Consider the following 22,637-nt stretch of genomic DNA (forward strand, 5'->3'; position numbering starts at 1 on the left):
AATTGACACATTGTAACTGACTACACCTCAATTTTAAAAAAGAGTCTCTTTCTCTGGAACTTCCAGCCATGAGTCCAGGAACTTCTGAACTTACTGCTAGATAGACTCCTTTAGGACTAGAGTCAAGCAAGAATTTCATTTCTGCTATGATGTAGATTGCAGTAAGTGATTTGTACAGCCCTTTAAAGTCTTTTAAATGTTTTCACATCTGTTGTCTCATTCTCTCTTCCAAATCACCCTACGAAACAGGCAAAATAGGGAGAATGTATTATAGGACCATTTCCTAATGGTGTATGACATGTCTTTTTTTTTTTTAACATGTCTTTTTATATAAGATATTTTGTTAGTTAAACCAGCATAAGCTTCAGGATTCCTGATTCCATTTTCCAGCTATGTAACACTGGTTATGATAATTAGAGAGACGGCAGAAGTTTCTCTTAGTTGTGTTTCCTCCTTTGTCAATTGCCTGCTCATCACTTTTGCCCTTTTTTATCTATCAAGACTTAGACTTTTTTGTTGTTGATAGTAATGAGTTCTAGATAGTAAAGATATTAATCATTTTTTAATTACAGATGTTACAAATATCTTCTAAGTGATTGTGGGTTTCCTGTTTAATTTTTGTGCTGTCTTTTGATAAAAGAAGTTTTTCATTTTAACTCTGAGCTGATAAATATTCTTCCAAAAGTTTCAAAGTTTTGCTTTTTATACTCAGGTCTTTAATTCCACCATGCCTCCCACCCCCCTGCTTAATTGTGTGCAAAAGATGAGGGTTTTCCAATTTTTCCCATATGAAATACCGAAGTTGGGAACTGCTACTGTGCAATACAGCAGTCTGGCTGTTGTCCTTCAAGCCTAGGCCTGTGTACTGAACAGGATCAGAATTTATTTATTGAAGTTTGTCTTCTTCCCACTGATGTGAACTGCTAGCTTGTTCATGGTTTATTTATGTCCAACTGGCCTGTTTGTCTATTCCAGTGCTGACACCACGTTGTCTTAATGTAGTTTCAAGTCTTTGTATTTGGTAGAGCACATCTTTTCAACTTGTTCATCTTCAAAGTTGTCTTGACTAGTTCCAGCCCTTTGGTTTTTCATGCATTTTTTCAGCTTTATTAAGGTATAATTGACAAATAGAAATTATATATATTTAAAGTATACAACTTGATATTTTGATAACACTCATACATTATGAACTAATTACCAGAATCAAGCTAGTTAACATATCTATCACCTCACATAGTTATCATTTTCTCTCTTTCTTTTTTTCTTTCTTTCTCTCTTTCTCTTCTTCCCTTCTTTCTTTCATTCTATCCTTTGTGGTGAGGATGCTAAGGATCTATCCCTTTAGCAGATTTCAGAACAGAAATACAGTATTATTAACATAGTCACCATGCTACAAGCTATATCTTCAGAGCTTATTCATCTTGCATAACTGATACTTTGAAACCTTTAACCAAGGTTTATCCCCCATCCTGGCCCCTGGTAACCGTTTTCTACTCTCTCCTTCTATGACTCTATTTTAGATTTCACATATAAGTGATATACAATATTTGTCTCTCTGTGTCTGGCTTATTTCACTAAGCCTATTGTCCCCCAAGTTCATTCACGTTGTCACAAATGTCAAGATTTCCTCCTTTTTGAAGGCTGAATAATAATATTCTAGTGTATTTATGTGTGTGATTGAGATTTTTTTATTCACATTTTCTTTACCCATTCATCCTATGATGGACATTTAGGTTGTTTCCAAATCTTGGCTGTTGTGTGTGGTAATTCTGCAACAAATATGAGAGTGTTCTTCAAGATCCAGATTTCATTTTCTTTGAGTGTATACTCAGGATCGGGATTGTTGGGTCATATGTTGGTTCTATTTTTAATTTTTTGTGGACTCCATACTGTTTTCCATATGGCTACCAATTTACATTCCCTCTGACAGTATACAGGGGTTTCCTTTCGTCTACAATATCACCAACACTTTTGTCTTTTTGGTAATAGCCATCCTAACAGATGTGAGGCAACATCTCATTGTGATTTGGATTTGCATTTCCCTGATGATTAGTAATGTTGAGCACTTTGTCATGTACCCATTGGCCATTTGTATGTCTTCTTTTAAGACATGTCTATTTAGATCCTTTGCCTATTTTTCAGTGGGGTTATTTTATAATTCATATGTTGAAATCCTGACCCCCAGTGGAATGGTATTAGGAGGTGGAGCCTTTGGGAAGTAATTAGATCATGTGGATGGAACCCTTATGATTGGGATTAGTGTCCTTATAAAAGAGATGCGTAGAGACCTCCCTTGCCTTCCCCATGTGAGGACAGAGCAAAAAGATAGTCACTTAAGAACCAGAAGGCTGGCTCTCACCAGACATTAAATCTGCTGGTGCCTTGATCTTGGACTTCCCAGACTTCAGAACTGTAAGAAACAGATTTCTGTTGTTAATAAGCCACCTGGCCTATGGTATTTTTGTTATAGCAGCCGGAATAGACTAATACAGTTTTCCTGTTTAGAATTGCTTTTTACTTTTCAAAACGGTAGTTGAATTATCCTTAAAAAGAAGAACTCACACAACATCCCAATAAGTACAACAGGTAAAAGTGAGACTGCTGTGGATAAACCTAGGGTGGCTAAGCTAGAGCTGGATCTGCTCTTTCTCCTCCATCTACCCTGACAGTCCTCTTTGAGGTACTTGTGAAATCCTGTAACACCTGGAACTGAATCTGAAACCATTGATTTAGAGTGTCTCTCCTTTTCCAGGCATACAAGGAGATATTTGTTTTATTTATTAGGAAGTGACAGAGAGACACATCCTCCCTCTACATACCAAGTTCTTCCTTGATGGTTAGTTGGCCATGGGGTGTGTGAAAATCACTCCAATCCTGTTTACTGAACCTTGGCAGCAACAGCCAGAACAGGGCAGCTGGTGTCAAGCCCAGGATTGGGTTTGCCAGCTTCTTTTGTTGTGTTATTTTTCCTGACAGTACAACTGATACTCCAGTTGTCTGACAGCGATTCAGTAGAAGAGGAGAAGAAGCCCTCAGAGCTCTCTTAAATTACATTTTATATACCTTAGCACCAGCTGATCTCAGGAATGTGCTGCTAAAAAGGAGGGTGCCTGAGCCTCTGTCAAAAGTATGCTATCCAAACGAGCAGTCAGTGTTGTTTGTGCACCAGGAGTTTCAGAGGATGTTCCAAAATCAATGTGGAATATTCACAATTTATACTTTTCTACCCAAGAGAGGGCTTTCTATAGAGGACATTGTACATGAGAAATAGGTTATTATATTAATGAAAACTGCTTGATTGTGTTATGACCCTCTTTTCTTTGGTAGTCATATATGCATGGTCTTCTAGGATCTAGATATCTTAGAATATGTCACAACAGGTAATTTAATAGATTCTTACAAAGAAAATTTTCCTACTTAAATTAAAATATAGTAGCTATGCAATATGTATATAAACTTAGCATATGTAGTAGACTAAATAATGGCTCCAAATATATCCAAGTTCTAATCCCTGGAACCGGTGAATTTACTTAAATGGCAATGGAGACTTTGAGGATGTGATTAGGGATCTTGAGATGGGAGGATTATCCTGCATATCTAGGTGGCTGCTAAATGTAATCATAAATATCCTTGTAAGAGGGAGGCAGAGGGAGACTTGACACAGAAGAGGGAAAGCCACATAACCTCAACAGAAAGAAAGATCTAGAGGTGCAATCTGGCTGGCTCTGAAGAAGGAATAAGGGGCTGTGAGACAAGGAGTGCAGCTCTAGAAGCTGGAAAAGGCAGGGACACCAATTCTCCCTTGTCCTGGAGCCTCTGAAGCAAGCATAGCCCTGTCAATACCTTGAATTCAGCCCAGTGAAACTGACTCCAGACTTCTGACCTCCAGTACTGTAAGGGAATAAATGTTTGTTGTTTTAAGACACAAAGTTTATGGTAATTGGTAACAGCAGCCTTAGGAAGCTAACTTAGCATGTTCTGGATATATGGCAAGAAAAGAAGGTGAGGGAATAAAAAAAAAAAATCAAAGCAAATGTAGTCAAGATGTCCTAATTCCAAACCTCTGAGAATTCCGAACTAAGAGTTTATAACCTAAGGATTTTTTTTGTTGTTGTTATGCCAATCTTTCTTTTCACAGGACTCTAAAATTCACACGCTAAACTCAACAAAATGCAGCTAATACAGATGTTCCTACACACTTGATCATAGAATAGCACTGGTGTGGGATATTTTTACTGGTCTTTGGATGAAGTGAGGAAAATAATGATGATATAATGAGTTTTTTTCCCAAATTTAACTTATGTAAACATTTGCTTTTATATGTTATATTTATATTATTATTCCTTTATAAAACTATGTTATAATATGCTGGTGTTATAATTTTAAGAAGTTTAGAATCAGGAAGCAAAGTTAAAGCTGTCAATTGGCCCTAACATATTTGGGAACTTTTACTGGTCTATTAAATTCACCAGTGTAGTAACTATTTACCTGATGTAAGCAATGAATCATAAACATTTTTCTGCCTAATCAGCTTAATTAGTTAGTTATTGCTGATGTAATAAATTACTATGAACAGTGTCTTACAACAACAAAAATGTATTGTATTGCTGTTCTGTGGGTTAGAAATCTGACCTGGGTCTCAACTAGGCTAACCTCAAGGTATGGGGAGGCCTATGTTCTCTGGAGGTTCTAGGGGAGAAAGCATTCCTTGTCTTTTCTTTTGCTTTGCTCCTGAAGGCTTCCAGCAGCCCTTGGTTGGTAGCTCTTTCCTCCCTCCTCAAAGTCACCAACAGCAGAATGACTGCTCCTCACAGCACTCATATAACTCTGACCTCTTGTTTCACTACACCTCCTCTTTTTTCTGCCTCGCTCTTTCACTTTTAATGATCCTTGTGATTACATGGGGCCCACCTGGATAATCCAGGCTAATCTCCCTATTTTAAGATCAACTGATTAGCTACCCTAATTCATCTGCAACCTTAATTTCCCTTTGCCCTGTAACCTTACATATTCACAGGTTCCAGGGATAAAGATACGGACATCTTTCTCTCTTTTTTTGGCAGGAGAGACGGGCATTATTCTGCCTACCACATTAACAGACAGCCTAAACAGCAACTAAGACAGAAGTATTAATGTGGTTTAAGTTTGGTTATTTCCTTAGGATAAGTTATGAGCATTGAAATTGCTGGATATATGCACATCGTAAAAGTTTTTCAAGCATGTTGTCAAATTGCTTTGCAAAAACCATTGCAAACTATTACACAAAATATCACATCAAATTAAAGATTAGATTCTATGATGCATTATCATTTCATATGCCCTTACTGAAGAAAAATGATTGCCAATTAAACTATGATACTATTTTATCTCACATAGAATTCTTATTTTATAGTTATTTAAAGAATTTTCTTAAACTTACTTGGCCTTGGGTTTTATCATGCATCACAACAATATGAAGAGCTGTGGCCAAGTTCAGGCAGTCACGGGCAATGCTGAATGCATCAGAAGTGCTGGCTGGCTGATAGTGATTTAAGACCTCATCGATTGGATGGTACATTTTGATTTCAAAGATGTTAAAATGTGCACATTAGAATCAATGAAATGTAATATATAGAAACCCTTGGAATATGATGATTTAACATTCCTGATTCCCACTCTTCACTAGTAACTGAGATGGTCCGTGATGGGAGGTGATTTCAACTTTGCTGAGACACATGTTGCTTGTGTCCTGTGTCATTATGGGACAGGTTACCTCAGTGAGTGAGCGAGTGTGGTGGATTAGGCACTCAACTCACATGGCCATGAACACACCTGTACAGCAACTGACACTTGCCTTGCCTCTCTATGCCTAAATTTAAGAATATGCAAACATTTCCTGTAACTCTCATGAGTGTTGAGACTGTGGTGGCAGTTATAAAAAACAACAACAACAACAAAAAAAACAGCACATGTTACCCAAGGGGAAAAAAGGGTTTCAAAACACGTGCTTGAATAATTGAAAAATAACTCTCACTTATTTACTGTGTGTCAGCCACCTTGTTAAGGGCTCTGTCAACATTTCCCCGCTTAACCTCCCACAACTAACAGCCTTGTACGGAAGATATAGATATGCCCATTTTGTAGATGAAAAAAGTGAGTCCTGGACTAGGTAATGAAATGTTCCAGGAAACAAAGCTAGAGGGGCAGGGCTAGGTTTTGAATCCTAATTTGTTTGAGGCTAATTACTGTACACACTACCTTATATTAATTATATCTAAGCAAGTAACTCACTGATTGCTTCCAACTTACTGAAATTACATTAAAGCTAGGAGGAATTTTTCTACCTCTACTGTAATTCATCTTTCTTACTGGATAATGCTAATAAGATACCTTACGAAAGCATAGTCTATAAAAATGAGTAAACTTCAAGGAGTAACAGCACAAAATATAGATTTATCTTTTGTTTTCCCCCCTAAACTGAGAATGGCTAAAATCTGCTTCCCTCCTAAGGGCATCCCTGCTACCTCCAGCTACCATTTGAAAATGATTTATTCTGCATAGTTTTTTAATTAGTAATATATTTTTGCTAAGTATTCAAAAACGTGTTGTTGAACAAGAACACCACATATTAAAAATAATCATTATAAATTGAAATACAGGGGCAATTTATATCATGGGTGTATTTCAACCTTAATAGAGAGGTATAAACACTTGTATACTCTGGACATTTACTGCCTCATATAATAGAATGGAACTGAAGTTCCATTTTCAAAGAAATCTGAAAAAAGATAACCTAATAATCTCTTTCTAGATATTGTTGGTCTGCAAAAATTTGAATAATCACTGACATTTACTTTTTAGTAAATAGACATTCTTTCCTTACTGTTTCTCCACCTCACTGATTCTCAGCATCCATACTACTAAGTAGTTCTCCGCCTTGACCGTACATTGGAATCACCTGGGGGAGTTTCGAAACAGTGCTAATGTCTGGGCCTCACCTCCCAGAGCTTATGATCTGATTAATTGGGAGTGTGACCTCTGCATCAGGAGTTTTAATGGCTCCCCAGCCATCAACAGATGATTCTAATATGCAGCCCAAGTTGAGAACCACAAATATAAAGAGTTAGATAATAGAAAATACATCTGTGAGTTTGAGAAGTTAGGCTGATTCTACTGGCTTAACAGCGATACTTTTGAATTCACTACAGATTTCCTGGTATATTTTGTATCTGTTTCTAACACCACAGAAAATGGAGATTTAGTTGTGTTGCTAAATACTCTAGGCAGTTCATGGACCAAGAAATATAACCAGATCATTATCTCATTGTAACTCTGCTCCTGAAATTATCTTACTTGTTTCTGGAATTCTATAACAAATTTGAGTTTGGATCATAGCACCAGAAAATTCAATAGTACTACTGTCTTGGGGGAGGGGATTCGGAGTGTATAGTAATAAGGTTTAAAATTTATAACTTACCATCTTGGGCAGTAATCCTGGCCAAGTTTCTTAAAAGACAATTTGACACACTAATAAAACTTCTGCCAACATAATCTTTTGTGGAGCCAAAATAACTTTAGCTACGATAAACTGGCCCCAATGCATGAATTTATGAAACAAAACAATTGTAATAAGCTATCTATACTTCTGATGTTGCTGTTTTCTCTAAAAACACATATAGAAGAGAGCAAGATTTTGTATAGCAAGTGGTAGAGATGCAGTTAGGCTCCAAATAATAATTTTTATTCATATTGAATTTTATAATTTTTTTCAGCTTCTTCACAATAAAGTTCTTTCTTTGGTTTCCATGGAGATTTGAAGTCACCTCTCTTCTTGGTAATGTTCTTTCTTAAATAAATGTTTTTACAGCTCAAGCAGTGTACTAATAAGGTAATTTAAAAGAAAATTCATGACTGGTTGATGAGACGCTATCATGATGCTGTCAAGAAGGATAAGGTAAGTCACTGTGATGTTTATATTTGGCATTATTGCTGTTTCTAATTAGCATATTTACCTCTGGCTCAGACTCTACATCATTTTACATCAATACTCCACTTTACATGGCTCCTTAGTGTTATGTCTTCTAAATAGACAATTGGCAACCGCAATAGCAAACACTCCGTAAGAGGAAAATATGATCTCTTAAGAGGAAAGTGTCACCTACTGGGACTTGATGTCAGCGAATGAATATTCATTCAAATAAACATCTGTTACTTCCACAAGCCACTGCAGTAAATCAGTTTTAAGAAGCTATATGGAGATGAATATCATATCACCTTCGCTCACCCCAAATCAATCTCTTTAAAATGGGATCCCATTTATTAGGATTTTACATCCCACATCCCACACTAAACCACATTGTAGCTACTTAGCTCAGGCAATATAGAGCCTATGCATATGCTCCTGATGTCAGTCACTGATATTATTTGTTACTTATTCCATATTTGCATCACCTAAGTTATGTGGTGTATCAAGTTACGTGGTTGTGAATGCTGCAGTGTTGATCCGTGTTTTCAGTCTTTAACAGACAAGTGCTTGTTCTTGTAGCAGATTGACTGGGCACACACGCATACATACACACATGAATGTATACATATTTGTACTCTTTTACTAATTAGAATAAGTTTACTCAAATTAAGTCATTAATGCATACACTGTCCCAGAGTAAGCACAAATTGCCTGGTGATGCTGAGAATCTTCTCTAGACAACTCACTATTTTATATACTCACATAGTTAAATGCACAAGTATAGTTTATTAGTGTTCTTTTCAGAAGCCCAGAAATTTCAGCATTCTATAAACTACCCTATAGCTGACATTAGGCACAAATGAATTCTTGATCCTATTATAAAGTGAAGAGTCTAATCAATGTTAAAATGTTCTTATATCTAAACTTGGATATATTTTTAAAATTTGAAAGAAAATGTTAAATTTCAGCATGAAATACTTTGTATTTAAGATGGGCCATCTCTCCTAATATTGAAGTGATTGAGTACCAAGATTTATTTTCATAATCTCTCACTTACTAAGAGTTTGTCCACTTTGGGAGACTTTTCTTCTATTGAGAGTTACTGACCTGCATGTATAACACTAGTAAGGAACAATTTTGAAATAACTTTTGTTTTGTTTTAATGGAAATGCAGAGGAGAGTGGGATGATATATACATTTGATTTAATAAATACAATAATTTAAAATTTAGGTCAACATAGCAGGCTAAAAGGGATAGTAGAGAAAAGGAACAAAGAAAATAGCATAGAGAAGAATGAACTGGAGAGAAATTGGCAGAAGAAAAATTGCCCAAAGGGACCACAAATCATTTCCAATCTTTACAAGAGCTTTCTTTCATGTCTCTTTCTCATTGGACAGTCTCTGTCAACCCCAGCATCCAAAGATTGTCCAAAAGCAACCCCCTTGGGATACCTAAAACTTCCCCATCCTTCACTGGCTGTCAACATCTGTAGCCTGTCCCAAAGGTACCAAGTCTTTCCCTTTTGACTATGGGGCCGGTGATGCTAGTTCCTCTTCCTCCTGTCCCCTCACTCAGAATGCCACTGATTTATTTAGAAGTGGCAGAGCGTAGCAGTCAAGAGCATAGGTTTTTTGGCCAGAGTCCACCATTTATTAGCCATTTGACCTTGGGCACATTGTTTTAATCTCTCTGTGCCTATTTTTCTCATCTGTAACAGTAACATATAATAACAGCACCTGCCTCATGGGGGCTACTGAGAGAATTAAATGGGTCAATGTATATAAAATACAGCATAAAAGACAACAGGTGTTACAGAAGCTTTTGCTGTTATTCAACAAATATTTATTGAGCTGCAACAGCATGCTGGGCACTGGGGATACAGTTGTGATGGCAGGGAGTGGGTGAAAGAGACCAGTATCTGAAACATCTTTGCCAGAGGGTTGAACTCTGAACTCTGTTCTCTTTAAAAAAAAAAAAAAAAAAAAAAGAGGGTAACCAGCTACAATGCAAAAAATAATTCAACTGCTGCTTTTTTAACCATATAATTATCCTAAGATAGAAGCTGTTTTCCATCTCCTCAACCAGTGTCTACTTCTTCAGAGCGTGTGTGTGTGTGTGTGTGTGTGTGTGTGTGTGTGTGTGTGTGTGTGTGTTTTGAAAGACATTCCATCTACATTCAGAAATGCAGTCTTCTCAGTTGTTCAGTGTGTACTCAATGTTTGTCTGCTCTTTTACCTCCTCTGGCTTCTCTGATGTATTTGAAGGCAGTAAAAGCACAAACCTAAAGGGCTGCTTATTACATGAAGAATAGGTGAATGAAATTCTGCCATTGTTTTTTAGGCAGGAAGTTCCTGTCTTGAACCTTGAAGGCCTTAAGCCATCCTCCTGATTAGAAACCCTTCAGAGCAGAGGTGGTATCATGTCTTGTTTGGCACCTATCTTCTAGCGTGGGGTTTTGTCCTTAAAAAGGCATTTGTTATGTTTATTAAATGAGTAAATAAAGCCTCAGATATGGAAATTTCTCTAGTTCAGTTTGTGGAGGTTTTTGTGTGGGTGGCAAAAATAGCCATATGTAAGTTATGGACTTCTTTTAAAAGAAATTTTTCCAGGGACAAGAAAAAAATTAAGTTTAGAATTCATCTGACCAGAAGTGGAAATCTCATCTGATGTAAACAACTTGTTAGAAATGACATTATTTTCTTTATAAAATTCCAAACAACTAGAACTATCAGCGTATGTATTTTCCACTTAAATTTACAGCTGGTTTGGATGCACATGTATTCATGTAGCTAAAATAACTAGAAGTGGGGTAGGACAGGGGTGGAGGGGGTAACCGGTTACGGTAGTCTTTATGTACAAAAGACATTCAAATTTTTTAAAGCCAAATTGAATGTTAACGGTTAATCAACTTGTGTGGCTACATATGGCCTTAAATTATTGTTGGCATGATCTTGCTATTAAGCAGTGCTAGAATTCTTTAAAAAACACTGCTGGGGATGCATATAGCTCAGTGGCAGAGTGCATGCTTAGCATGCATGAGGTTCTGTGTTCAATCCCCAGTACCTCTATTAAAAAATAAAATGAGATTAAAAAAAAGAATATAAAAATCTTGAAAAAATAAAAATAAAAAAAGCACTACTAGCCATACTAGTTAATTCAGTTTGTTCAGCAGGACTTCCTTAAGCAATCGCATAAATCATAGATTCTGCAATCGGAAAGAACCTCCAGACTCATTTTGCTGATGAGGAACCTGCATCTAGAAGGCTGAAGCCTAGTTCCTGTGATTGGAACTAGAACCCAAGATGCCAGGTATCTGGGTCAAATGACCATGCCGTTCTGATTAAGAGCTAGAGAAAGTTGGACCAAATATGTAACAGCTTTATTTTTCCATTGGTCCTTTTAAATACCTCTGCCAATGAGTCTGAGATTGATTGAGGTTGATTGATTTTCATCTTAATTGCTAGCATTTAGCTTTATAGAACACATAACTTGATCTCTTCTATGTAGATAGTTCATAAAGCAGATTAGAAAAAATTTGCTGCCCTACCGTATTTTTAGAAAAGAACGTAAGCCAATATTCATCCTCTGACTGTGGTTCTATAAGGAGTTTGGTGTGAAAATATGGTCATTGTTCTCCTGACATGTATTGCAGAGGTTAGGGTCACATACTGAACACCCTTAATTTATTTAAACATAAGGACCTATTGTCCTTTAACTTCTCTAAATAATTTTGGACTCCTGTATGCTTGGCCTATGCTGCTCTTCGTGAAAATTAGGTCCATAAATATATCAGGCAGTGTAAAAAGATCTAGTTTCTTGTTGTTGCTTGTTACTCCTAACACTCCCTTCAGTTGACTTTGAGTGTGGCGGTATCTTAGTGTCCATTCATTCATTCAGGAATTATTTACTTAATATTATATGCCAGGCACTGTATTAGGCACAAAACACATATAGTCCTTGCCCTCATTCTAGTAGGGGGATAAAAGAACATTGAAGAAATAATCACACAAATACATACTTACTTACAAACTGTGAAAAGTACTATATAATTATATATAGGATGTTATGAGTGATTATGACAGGATTACCAAATTTATATCAGTGTATCAGAGCTCTTTCTCATGCTTATGAACAAGGGTGAGAAAAGGCTGTAACACTTTTAAAAACTTTATGATGATATCTTTTTGACATTTCTATAGGAGCTAGTGGCCTGGAAAACTGGACTATTTGCCCTGGTGGATAAGACAATATAGTGAAATGGAGGCACAATTCAGACTTTAGGGAAGTAATTTAGTGTCTCTGAGACTCAGTTTCCCTGGTTAAAAGTCTAGTACATCAGTATCCTTTTGTTGGATTACAAGCACTGACACTAAGTGATCATTACTTAATATGAGTCCAAGGTGGATATGCTACTTACTTGCACCACACACTGAGTATATATTCTTACTGAAAATTAGCTATCATTTTTTTTAACACACTCACATCACTCTTTGATGCTTACATTATCTTAGTTATTTTTGGATATTATATTCCAGAGATGTTAAAATCATATGCATTCTGATATTTTACTAGGCACACCTTTGAGATCTTTTATAAATTATGACAAACCTCTAGAATTTGGACATAAAAAAAAAGTATAACTCTTAACATAAGTAATATCCCCATTTAAAAATATTACTTTACTTCTTTAGTTATTAAGATATTTAAATAAAATGTAAACTTGTTTATCATGGCAAATGAAACTACTTTCTTTGCAGCCTCAAATTAAAGCATATTTCTTTTTTAAAAAAATTTATAAACTTTTATTGAAGTATAATTAATTTACCATCTTGTGTTAGTTTCAGGTGTATAACAAAATGATTCAGAATATATATATACACACACACACTTTTTCAGATTCTTTTCCATTATAGGTTATTATAAGATATTGAATATAGTTCCCTGTGCTATGCAGTAGGTCCTTGTTGTTTACCTATTTTATATATAGTAGTGTGTATATGTTAATCCCATACTCCCAATTTATCCCTCCCTCCTTCCCCTTTGGTAACCATAAGTTTATTTTCTATGTCTGTGAGTCTATTTTGTAAATAAGTTCATTTGTATTATTTTTTTGGGTTCCACATATAAGTGATATCACATGATATTTATCTTTCTCTGAGTTACTTCACTTAATATGATAATCTATAGGACTTTCCATGTTGCTGCAAATGACAGGATTTCATTCTTTTTTATGCCTGAGTAATATTCCATTGTATATATACCACATCTCCTTTATCCATTTATCTGTCAGTGGACATTAGGTTGTTTCCATGTCTTGGCTACTGTAAATAGTGCTGCTATGAACATTGGGGTGCATGTATCTTTTTGAATTAGAGTCATCTCCAGATTAAAGTCTATTTTTTCTTACTGAATCTCTTCCAATTAGATAACCACTTGTGTAATGTAGAAAAGGTGGCCAGAATCACAAGTAAACAGGCCTTTAACCCAAAATGATTATTTGCATATTTCTTCCAAATCTCTTTTATACATTTTCCAGACAATCATTTTGTGCCTACAGTTTTATTTTCTGAAGCAGAAAGTATACACTTAACCTGATTTTACACATGACATATTGTAAAGCATTTAGGAAAAATTTAAGTGACATAATTAATGTTAAGTAAAAACATCAGTTAAAAAGATGATATATGACATCTTTGTTAGTCTCTTTAACTAAGCTGATCTCACAGAAAAGGATTTACCCTGAGAAGAAACTGAGGGCAAAAATGGTTATGATACTCACCATTTTGTATTCATGTACATTCCATTGAGTGAATGGACCATAATTTACTAAAGCATAGCCTTTATGTTGGGCAGTTTGAGTGGTTTCCATTTTTATATAGTATAAATTACATTGGGATAAACATTGTCAGGCATATGGCATTTTTTAATATTTTGGATTATTTCCTTAGGATAGATTCCCAGAAGTAGAATTACTAGGTTAAAGGGTATGAACACTTTTATGACTCTTGAAGCACACTGCCAAATTGCTTTCCAAAAAAAGGTTATATCAATTTACAATTCCACCAGCAATATAGGAAAGTGCCCTTCTCACAATATTCTCACAGTTATTTGGCATCATACAGTTTATAGATTTGCAAATTTTGTGAACAATATACATACAGTAATATACATTTCTTAGATTTTTAAGGCAACATGTAGTTTAATAGCCTCCAATTTCTAACAAGTCCTTTTAACTGTCTCTGATGATTTGATATTTTTTTGTCTACATGAAATTACATGTGATGTGTATTAATCCTTTTTCACAGTACAAACTACTTTGTCTATTTTGTTGTTTCAACTTGGTGCTTGCATGTGTATGTGTGTCAAGAAGCATATTGAGAATTCAATTTTTGTATCTAGTCAAACACATGTTTTCTTCTGTGATTTTTTTTTCTGTTGGTTTTTAGCATATTGTATCATAACTCATCTCTTTCTACATTAGTAATGAAATTATTCTGATTTTTCTAAGGAGTGACTTTTAAAAATTTAACTCTTGAAGTCATCTGTAATTTATATTGATGTGTAAGGAAGGCAGGGTTCTAAGTGAGCTTTTCCATATTGGGAACTAGTTACCTCAATATCATTAATCAAATAATCCTTCGTTTTTCTGTGGTTTAGATAGTCTCACTTGCTACCTATGAAATCATCTGATTCTTGGTTACTTTTCTTGTTTCAGTGATCTGTCTGTCCTTGAGCCTGATCTCATTGTTTTATTTAACGAAGAGGCCCTTCACACAATTTTTTAAGGATTTTTTTAAATGGCCTTGCCTATTTTTTCTTATATCAGTATTAAAACTGACAACTTCCAAAACAGTCTACTTGATTTTCATCATTTCTTTTAATTTATAAAAATAACAATTTTGTAAAAAAACTGTTAAAACAGTATTTATTTTCACCAAAAGTACACTTCTGCATTTATTCACATCATTTATTCCTCATTATAAAAGTAGTACCTGCTTGTTTAGAAAAAAGGAAAAATATTGAATATAGAAAGAATTAAAAAAGTAATCACAATTGCTTTAAAGTGTAAGCACAGTTAACCTTTTAGAGTATGTTCCTTTCAGATATTTTTGTCTTGCTAGTTGTAAAGATATGGTACATATTCATTTGACAGAGAATTTACTGAGCACTTACTTTGTGTCACTTTCCAAGGCATTGAGTCAGGCTCTGACTTCACAAAATAGAAAAATCCTGCCCTCATTAACATTTTAACATAATCCATTTTTGTATTTTCGCGTACTCCTCGTATGTATTATTTTAATAACTGCAAAGTTTGTTTTGTGGGTGAATCAGTTTGTGTAATCATTTTCCTATAGTTGGACATTTCCAATTTTTCAATGCTATTTTTTCCACATTTAAAATGTTTCCTTAAGATATATTTCTTGAAATGGAGAAATTTGGTTAAAGCATATGAACACATTTAGGGCTCTTGACCCAAACTTCCAAAGTGCTTTTCAAACAGCTTGGAAGAACTAACTTTCACTGTAACTGGAAATGGATAAAGGGAAACTTTTTTTTTTTACTGCTTTGCCAGCTATGATTATAATCAGTAAAATCTGTTTTTGTTATTTTGATAGATATCTCATTTTAATTGTCCTTTTTTGACACCTAGCAAGGTTGAGGGTTTTTTTAAATAATGCCAAATAAATAAATACATATATATATTTTTAAAATGTATCTTTTCATGCCTTTTGTCCTACTAAGGTACTTACGTTTTCATCTCATGTGTACAAGCTCTTCATGGAGTAAAGACTTGAGCCCTTTTTGGTACATACACTCCCTCAGAGTTATCGCAAAGGAGAAAAGTAGGAAATGATTACCAAGTTTGTGCCCTGAAGTCCCTGAAGTGAAACAGAGACTTATGGCACCTTCCCATTTCCAGGACCCACCCAGCCTGAGGTCTGGCACACAGCAGCTTTTATAGGCATGACACAATGGAGGAACACTAGTTGTCAATCAGTGCATTGGACTCTGGGGGTCCAGAGACAGAGACTAACAGTGGTGATCATGGTTTCTTAAACTAAGCCTGGGCCAAGAAATGACTTCCTAATCAACTAAACTTTTTTATTTAATTTTTTTCATGGCTAGAAAGAGAAAATGTTATAGCCAGAGGACAAAAGGATACAAGTGATTGAGAGCATCTGAGACAGCCTGAAAAAAGGGTGAAATGAAGGGATGTTGAAAAGGTTATTGGTTGGAAAGAAATAAACAAAAGCACTCTGAAATCAACAAAACAATAAGTACTTATTCTGTATTCATGGTGCGTGAGGTATGTTGTTGACCACGGTGGGTGATTGAAAAAAATCTCTAGCCTCACCATATTCAGACACTTACTGAAATGGTATATTCCTGTAGAATTTTTGGTTATACACACATACAGTTATGCACATACATAACACTGAAAGGCACAGGAGAAAGCATCTCCCAAACTAGGGAAGTCTAAAGGATTCTGGGGCATGCCTTGTCTGCCCTTATAATGATTAGTTCTTTTTGGTTACAGCATTTAGGGGAAAAGCAGAGAAGAGGGCACTGTGGCCCTATCAGCTGTACGTGGATTTAATATCTTTCCTCTTTAGTATCTGCCTCTCAGTTGTGGTGAGAAGCAGGCAGGACCCCATATCAAGAAGAGAAAAATAAGAGAACAAGAGGGAACAATCTTCCTGTGTAGCTGATGCCTACTTTGTGGTACTATTTTGATAGGTCATACGGGAAAAATTTTTATCACATATTTTATAGAATAATTTGCATCAGGTGAAGTTTGTAGGCCCTCAGGAGTGCCTATGAAACATGATCCCTGATTTCAAGGGTAGACATGGCAAAAACAAGAGAAAGGTAAAATATTTACAAAACTGGGTGTCCCCTGAGGAAGAACTTCATGTTCGGTAACAGTTGATAACTTCCAAGTTGCTTCTGGTCAAGATGGTGATGTCATGTTACCTTGGAGGAGAGCTGGGAGCTGGAAGGAATCACTTGAAGGACCCCTTTAGTCAGATGAATAAAGGTAGCTGGGTACCTAATATTTGGGGGCAGACCACTAATCTCCTTGACCAAGGAGCCATTCATTCTCTTTATGGTGACTTTTAAACAATTTGGTATGTACTGTTTATTGAACACCTATTGTGTCCCAGGTACTTTGCCCAGAGCATTATCTTTATTATCACTTACTGATGCCTCCAGGCCCAGTTCATTGCTACTTCTTTTCACCCACACCCCATGACACATAACCCCAAACTGAACTACTAATTCCATCATTAATTTTTAATTGATAATAATACTCCACTCATTCTGTTCACTCCTTTAATGCAGCCGTTCTCATCCTACAGTCTACATTGCTGGCTGTCCCACTACGCATTAGGCTCAGTAAGAGCAGCACCCATATTTCACTCCAGTTTCTCAGCATTTGGTAGTTCCTAAGTGTTCTGTTGAGTGAATATTGATCGGAAATCCAAGACTTCAAACTAATTGAAGAGTCGTGAAATTATTGAGCAAGAGTGGATTTAGAACTTCTGATCCTATGTCCTTTTACATATGAAAAGAGTAAGTTGGAAAGAGTAACTTGCCTGAGGTCATGTGAACCTGATAGAATATTAGAATCCAGTTCCCTTGCTTTTCAATCCAATATTGTTTCTTCTATCATGGAAAATGCCTCTGAAACACAACCAAGTATCTATCTTCCAATCTCATAGCCCCACCCAAATCCTATCAGCAATTGGTCTTTGAGCCTTCAGTCTACTTCTGTGATAGTAAGTTTCCTAAAAGAACCTTTTTTGTATATAGCTTTCCTCTCACAACTTCCCATTCCAAACAAAGCAAAGTCCAAACTCCAAATTGGCTGGCCTTTGCTGTAGCATCACGGTGTAGAAGTTGGGGAAGCCTTCTGTCTGTATTTTCACTAACAAGCTCTTTCCACAAGGACCCTTTGATCCAGCCAAATCAAAATGCTTGTCAACATAGACACCAGGCTCTTTCTTCAACATTTGAGACTTCCTATTCGTTCTGACTAGACTAGCCCTCCTCCTTATCAACCTGGTGGACTTTAATGATCTGTTCCTCTTCTGGACTGGTTGCGTCTAGTACAGAATTAGAGAGACCTGGCTTTAGTAACACAGTAATTGAATGAGTGAATTTTGAGTGTCCAGCACCTAGAGCATAACCCTTCAAAAGGGCTGAATGACTGTGTCTTTGGAAAATTACAGAAACGTTAACTTACTTTTCAGAATTGTAAGCAAGCTTTTACCAAAAGTTTTCTATTTGGAAGAAAGATAAGTAAATGTTGGCTCCCTCAGCCTTTTTTTCCTTCTTTTAATTCTAGTTCATCTGTTATGCTGCCATTCTCAGTCCATGAACTCTACATTCTCCCAGCACCCCTGCCCCTGACACTTGTGGGAGAGGAATCCACAAATTCCTTTGGGGCTCCATCACTGGAGCAAGTTCTCAGTAGCCGGACAAGGTCTGGGCTGCAAACAGGAAGTTTTTGTACTTCTGGCTACTTTATGCCTGGGGCAAAACTGCAGAATCCACCTGCAGACTGCTAGTGAGAATGACCAAACGAAACTAACCTTCACTGTCCCCATCTGAAAGCTTTCCTGTATGGACATTCTGACCCGGTATCAGTCAGGGCTTCTCTTTCCAGAACTGGCGTCTAGCATGCACGTCAGAACAGCCACGCAGCAAAGCATCAGGTTTGAATCCTCCTTACTCCCCTCTTCACTCTAAAAAAGCTTGAGCGGAACATTTAAAAAATTGTTTTGGATTTTGAAGTTTTTCGAAGCATCCAAAGGACTGTCCCCTTTAGTGAGATGAAGGCCAAAGAGAAGTAGATGCTGGTCACCTAGTATCGAAATACTTCTCTCCTCAATACCCAAGACCACGATCTTGCCACCCTGAGCTCACACGAGGGGCAAGAGGCAGCCTTCCTCCTCTGCTGCCGGGCCTTATTAATGACACCCACTAGTCTCCAGTTTTCCAGGGCAAACTCCCGACCACGCGACCCGGGCCCTTGCCCAGGAGTGAGGGCCCCGGTCCACGCCGGCCCCTGTGCCGGCAGCAGGGATGCGGCCAGCCCCAGGGATGACCCTGGTCCCAGCCTGCGGGGCGGGTAGTCCAATGGGCAGCCTCGCTCCGGAGGCGGGCTCAGGCCGGAAGCCACCCCGCGGCACAGCGGCCCCGCGAGACGGCGCCCGCGCCCCCGCCTTCTCCAGCACGGGCTCCGCGGCCAAGGGTGGCAGGGGCCAGCCCGCTGGGTCCCCGCCGCGCTCTTTGTCCGGGCCGCGCGCGGGCGGCCGCGTGCGCCCCCCGGGTGAAGGGAGGCACGGGGAGAGCGCGCGGGAGCGCGCGGGAAGAGCTCGTGCCCGCCGGCCGCCGGTGGCGCGCGTTCCTCCGCCAGGCAAGCAGCGAGCGAGCACGCGCGCTGCCGCCGCCGCGCCCGCCCCTCCCCCCGCGCTCGCCTCGGAACTTGCTGACTGCGCGGCCGGGAGGAGCCGAGCCGGGCGGCGGCGGCGGGAGGCCACAGCGGCGAGGGTCTCCCGCGTCCCCTCCGCCTTGCCGGGAGCTCGCACCCTCGCCCAGCCGAGCTCCCCCCCCCCCTTTTTTCCGAAGGCGCTGGGCGGCGCCACCCTCCGGCCGGAGCCCGGCACTGCACAACCCCCTCCGACTTTCAATGTTCCACACTCCCCGGCCAGAGCCTCCTCGGCTTCTTTTTTTCCCTCCCCCCCCTTTCCCCCCCCCAGCTGCCTCCATTTCCTTAAGGAAGGGTTTTTTTCTCTCTCCCTCCCCCACACCGTAGCGGCGCGCGAGCGGGCCGGGCGGGCGGCCGAGGTAAGGCGGCGGGGCCGGGGGGCCGCGTGGGGGGCGGCCGGGGCGGCGGCGGTGGGGGAGGGGGCGGGGGCGGGCAGCTTTGTTCGCGCCGGGCGCCCGCGCCGCCGGTGTCCGCGAGCCGCGGCGGGGCCGGCTGGGCAGCTCGCATCACTTGGCGCCCGGCGCGGCGAGCGCTGCCCGCGGCCCCCGCGCGGCCCTCCCCACAAAGGGCCGCGGAGCTGCGTGGCCGCCGCCGCCGGCCGCGGCTCGCCTCTGCGGGCGCGGAAATTTGTTGCACTTCTTGGGGCTTTGTTTGTTTGTTTGTTTTTCCTCTGGTTTTTCTTTTTCGTTATTTTGGACAAAATGTCGGTCCGCGATGTAAAAATTGAGCGAGGAACCTTTCTGGCATGGGGAGCTTTGCAGAAGGTGCAGTTTGGATTCTGCTTTTCCCAGGGTGGCAGCTCGGTCTTGGCCGGATGAATCTTCGCTGCTGGCCGTGGAAACGGCTGGAGCAGCTCGTTAGTTGATTTTTTAAATTCCTAAGTGTTGTATTTAAAGGCTTACGTGCACAGAGGAGGAATCGCCACCTTAAATAAGCATATGGGCGATTAACAGGGTATGTTTTTCCTCTCGGGAAGGGAATTTGGTAGCTTTGACCAATGTCAGTGTGTAAATATTTAGACGTTATTAGTGACTTTTTAACATTTTTCAGCGAGATCTGTTATTTACAGTGTGTCATATGTTATTAATGCTCGTTGCCTAAGTTCCCTGGCAAATCTGTTTCTTGCCTTCTGAGAAAGTAGACAATTGATAGATTGTCTAAGGGATGGAAAAAAAATGTGAGTGGGTTTCCTAACTTGAGTTCGGTAAATCCCTGAACGCTGGCGTTGTAAGACGCATCACCTCCCCTGTAACCTTGCTGTACGATGAGATAAGTGTGAACACTTTTGAAGCCTTTTCATTAAAATACGATTTTAGGTGAAGATTACGGGAAGACACTGCTGTTGATTTATTTCTTAGATTTACATTTCCTTTCTTTCCCCCTCTTCTCCTTAAAAGTTTCCCAAGAAATAACTTCACCAAGATGTCCAGTGATCGGCAAAGGTCCGATGATGAGAGCCCGAGCACCAGCAGTGGTAGTTCAGATGCGGACCAGCGAGACCCAGCCGCTCCAGAGCCTGAAGAACAAGAAGAAAGAAAACCTTCTGCCACCCAGCAGAAGAAAAACACCAAACTCTCTAGCAAAACCACTGCTAAGTTATCCACTAGTGCTAAAAGGTAACGTGTACAAAAAGGATTAAGCACGTTGTCAGGTTGTCTTCCAAATGGTTGGACACTAGTGTTGGTTTTACATCAGTAGCAATAGTTCAGAAGTGTTTCCTTCGTGATCAGTTTTATTTGGACTTGAATGAGTTGTCATTCTTTAGGTGGTATATAAGCCACCTCCAAACTTGTTATGTACTTTGCTAACAACTTCAGTGCGAGTGTCTTTGCATAGAGATTGGACCAACGTCTGACAGGTTGTTTGAGGAGTTGGCAAGGAAAATTTGGTGAACCCAAATTAGCTGGTATATTGAGGATGTTTCCTTTTTATGAGTCATACTCTTCTTCATTGAAATCGACACTTCTAGAGATCAGCAGCAGTGCCTCTCTTCCTGAAACTTAATGATCAGAAATGGTCACGTTTGCTAGAAAATTTGTGAATTCAAGGCCTTGGCTATATGTGAAAGCAGGCTTAAAAATTGTGCGCCCAACCCGCTTTCAGTTTTACAAACGTGATTGTGAAGTCCTGCATCCCACGTATTACTTTCTGTAGTTAAGCTAAGGTTCCACCTCTGTGTCCTTGTGAGGACAAATAAAACTGAAAATTTGCCATTTGCCTTTACATTTTAGGTGGTGCTAGGTAATTGTAAACTTTTTTTTGTCATTGTGCTAATTCACTCTAAAACTTGTGGATATGCTTGACACGTTAATACTCAACAGCAGGAGAAACATATTTTGTTGGATATAAGTGAAAAATCATTTGTTTCCTGTTGATTTATATTATTTGTGGCAAAAAAAGATTCTGTCGATGGGACTCCATCAGTGGTATAATAGCGGAGTATCTATGAATTCTAGTAATTATGCGTGAGATGATTCTATAGCATTAGCCAATATCGACGTTTTGATTTTTATTGATCACAACTAAAAGAAAAAGAAAATATAAAAGCTGATCAGATATTGGCGTACTGTAGTGATTCTGAAGTACTCTTTTTTTCTATAGATTTTTCTCACTGCGTTGTATCAGTAATCAAGTATTAATAACAAGAATATTTTGTGAAATTAAAGCAGTCTTTGAAATAACTTAAAATCCTCAGTTTGTTGTAATCTTGTTGAGAAACATATTAAACACATCTTAAGTTTGAAAGCATTTTAAATTTGAATAAAATAAGAGAACTGCTTTTTTCCCCCCCTCTTAACTCAAAGCTGTCATTGTCTCTTCTCCTCCTAAATTGTATCAAATTTAAGTGCTGTACTTAAGGTTAGGGAAAACAAATACAGTTAAATAAGAATGCCAGAGTCCCTGGGAAGTTTTTCACTGGTAAAAATATTTGTAAATTTCAAACTTTTTTCTGACAGATAACATGTTGTCAAAAATTATTAATGTGCTCTCACAGCAGCCTGTTAATTCTTGCCTCGGTAAAAGTGACTTGAAGTCATTGTCAAATACTCTACTGCTTTCCCTCCTCCCTTCTTGTCTCATTTGCATATAAGCTTGCAAAGAGAATTTCTTTGGTAAAAAGTGTTTTAAAATACATTTTATATCCTTTGCTGAGTACTAGTGGAGGACTATTTCTCAAATCAGGTGTAATTGTC

The 22,637-nt window shown here is 38.6% G+C and overlaps 1 protein-coding gene across 4 annotated transcripts in view; it reads left to right on the top strand.

Annotated features, from left to right (window-relative positions):
• Positions 1-19,239: 19,239 nt before the first annotated feature.
• The window catches only part of UBE2E3 (ubiquitin conjugating enzyme E2 E3), a 79,137-nt gene continuing 75,739 nt past the window's right edge, over positions 19,240-22,637 (top strand). Inside the window, exons 1-2 of one of the 4 annotated variants that reach the window (XM_032479856.1) lie at positions 19,240-19,371; positions 20,841-21,059. In XM_032479856.1, coding sequence (XP_032335747.1) covers positions 20,866-21,059 — 194 coding nt within the window. In that variant the 5' untranslated portion in view covers positions 19,240-19,371; positions 20,841-20,865. The other 3 variants (XM_032479855.1, XM_014557853.2, XM_014557852.2) reach the window with 3 other exon arrangements.

Source organism: Camelus ferus, chromosome 5, assembly GCF_009834535.1.
Source record: "Camelus ferus isolate YT-003-E chromosome 5, BCGSAC_Cfer_1.0, whole genome shotgun sequence".
NCBI classification, from domain to species: Eukaryota; Metazoa; Chordata; class Mammalia; order Artiodactyla; family Camelidae; genus Camelus; species Camelus ferus.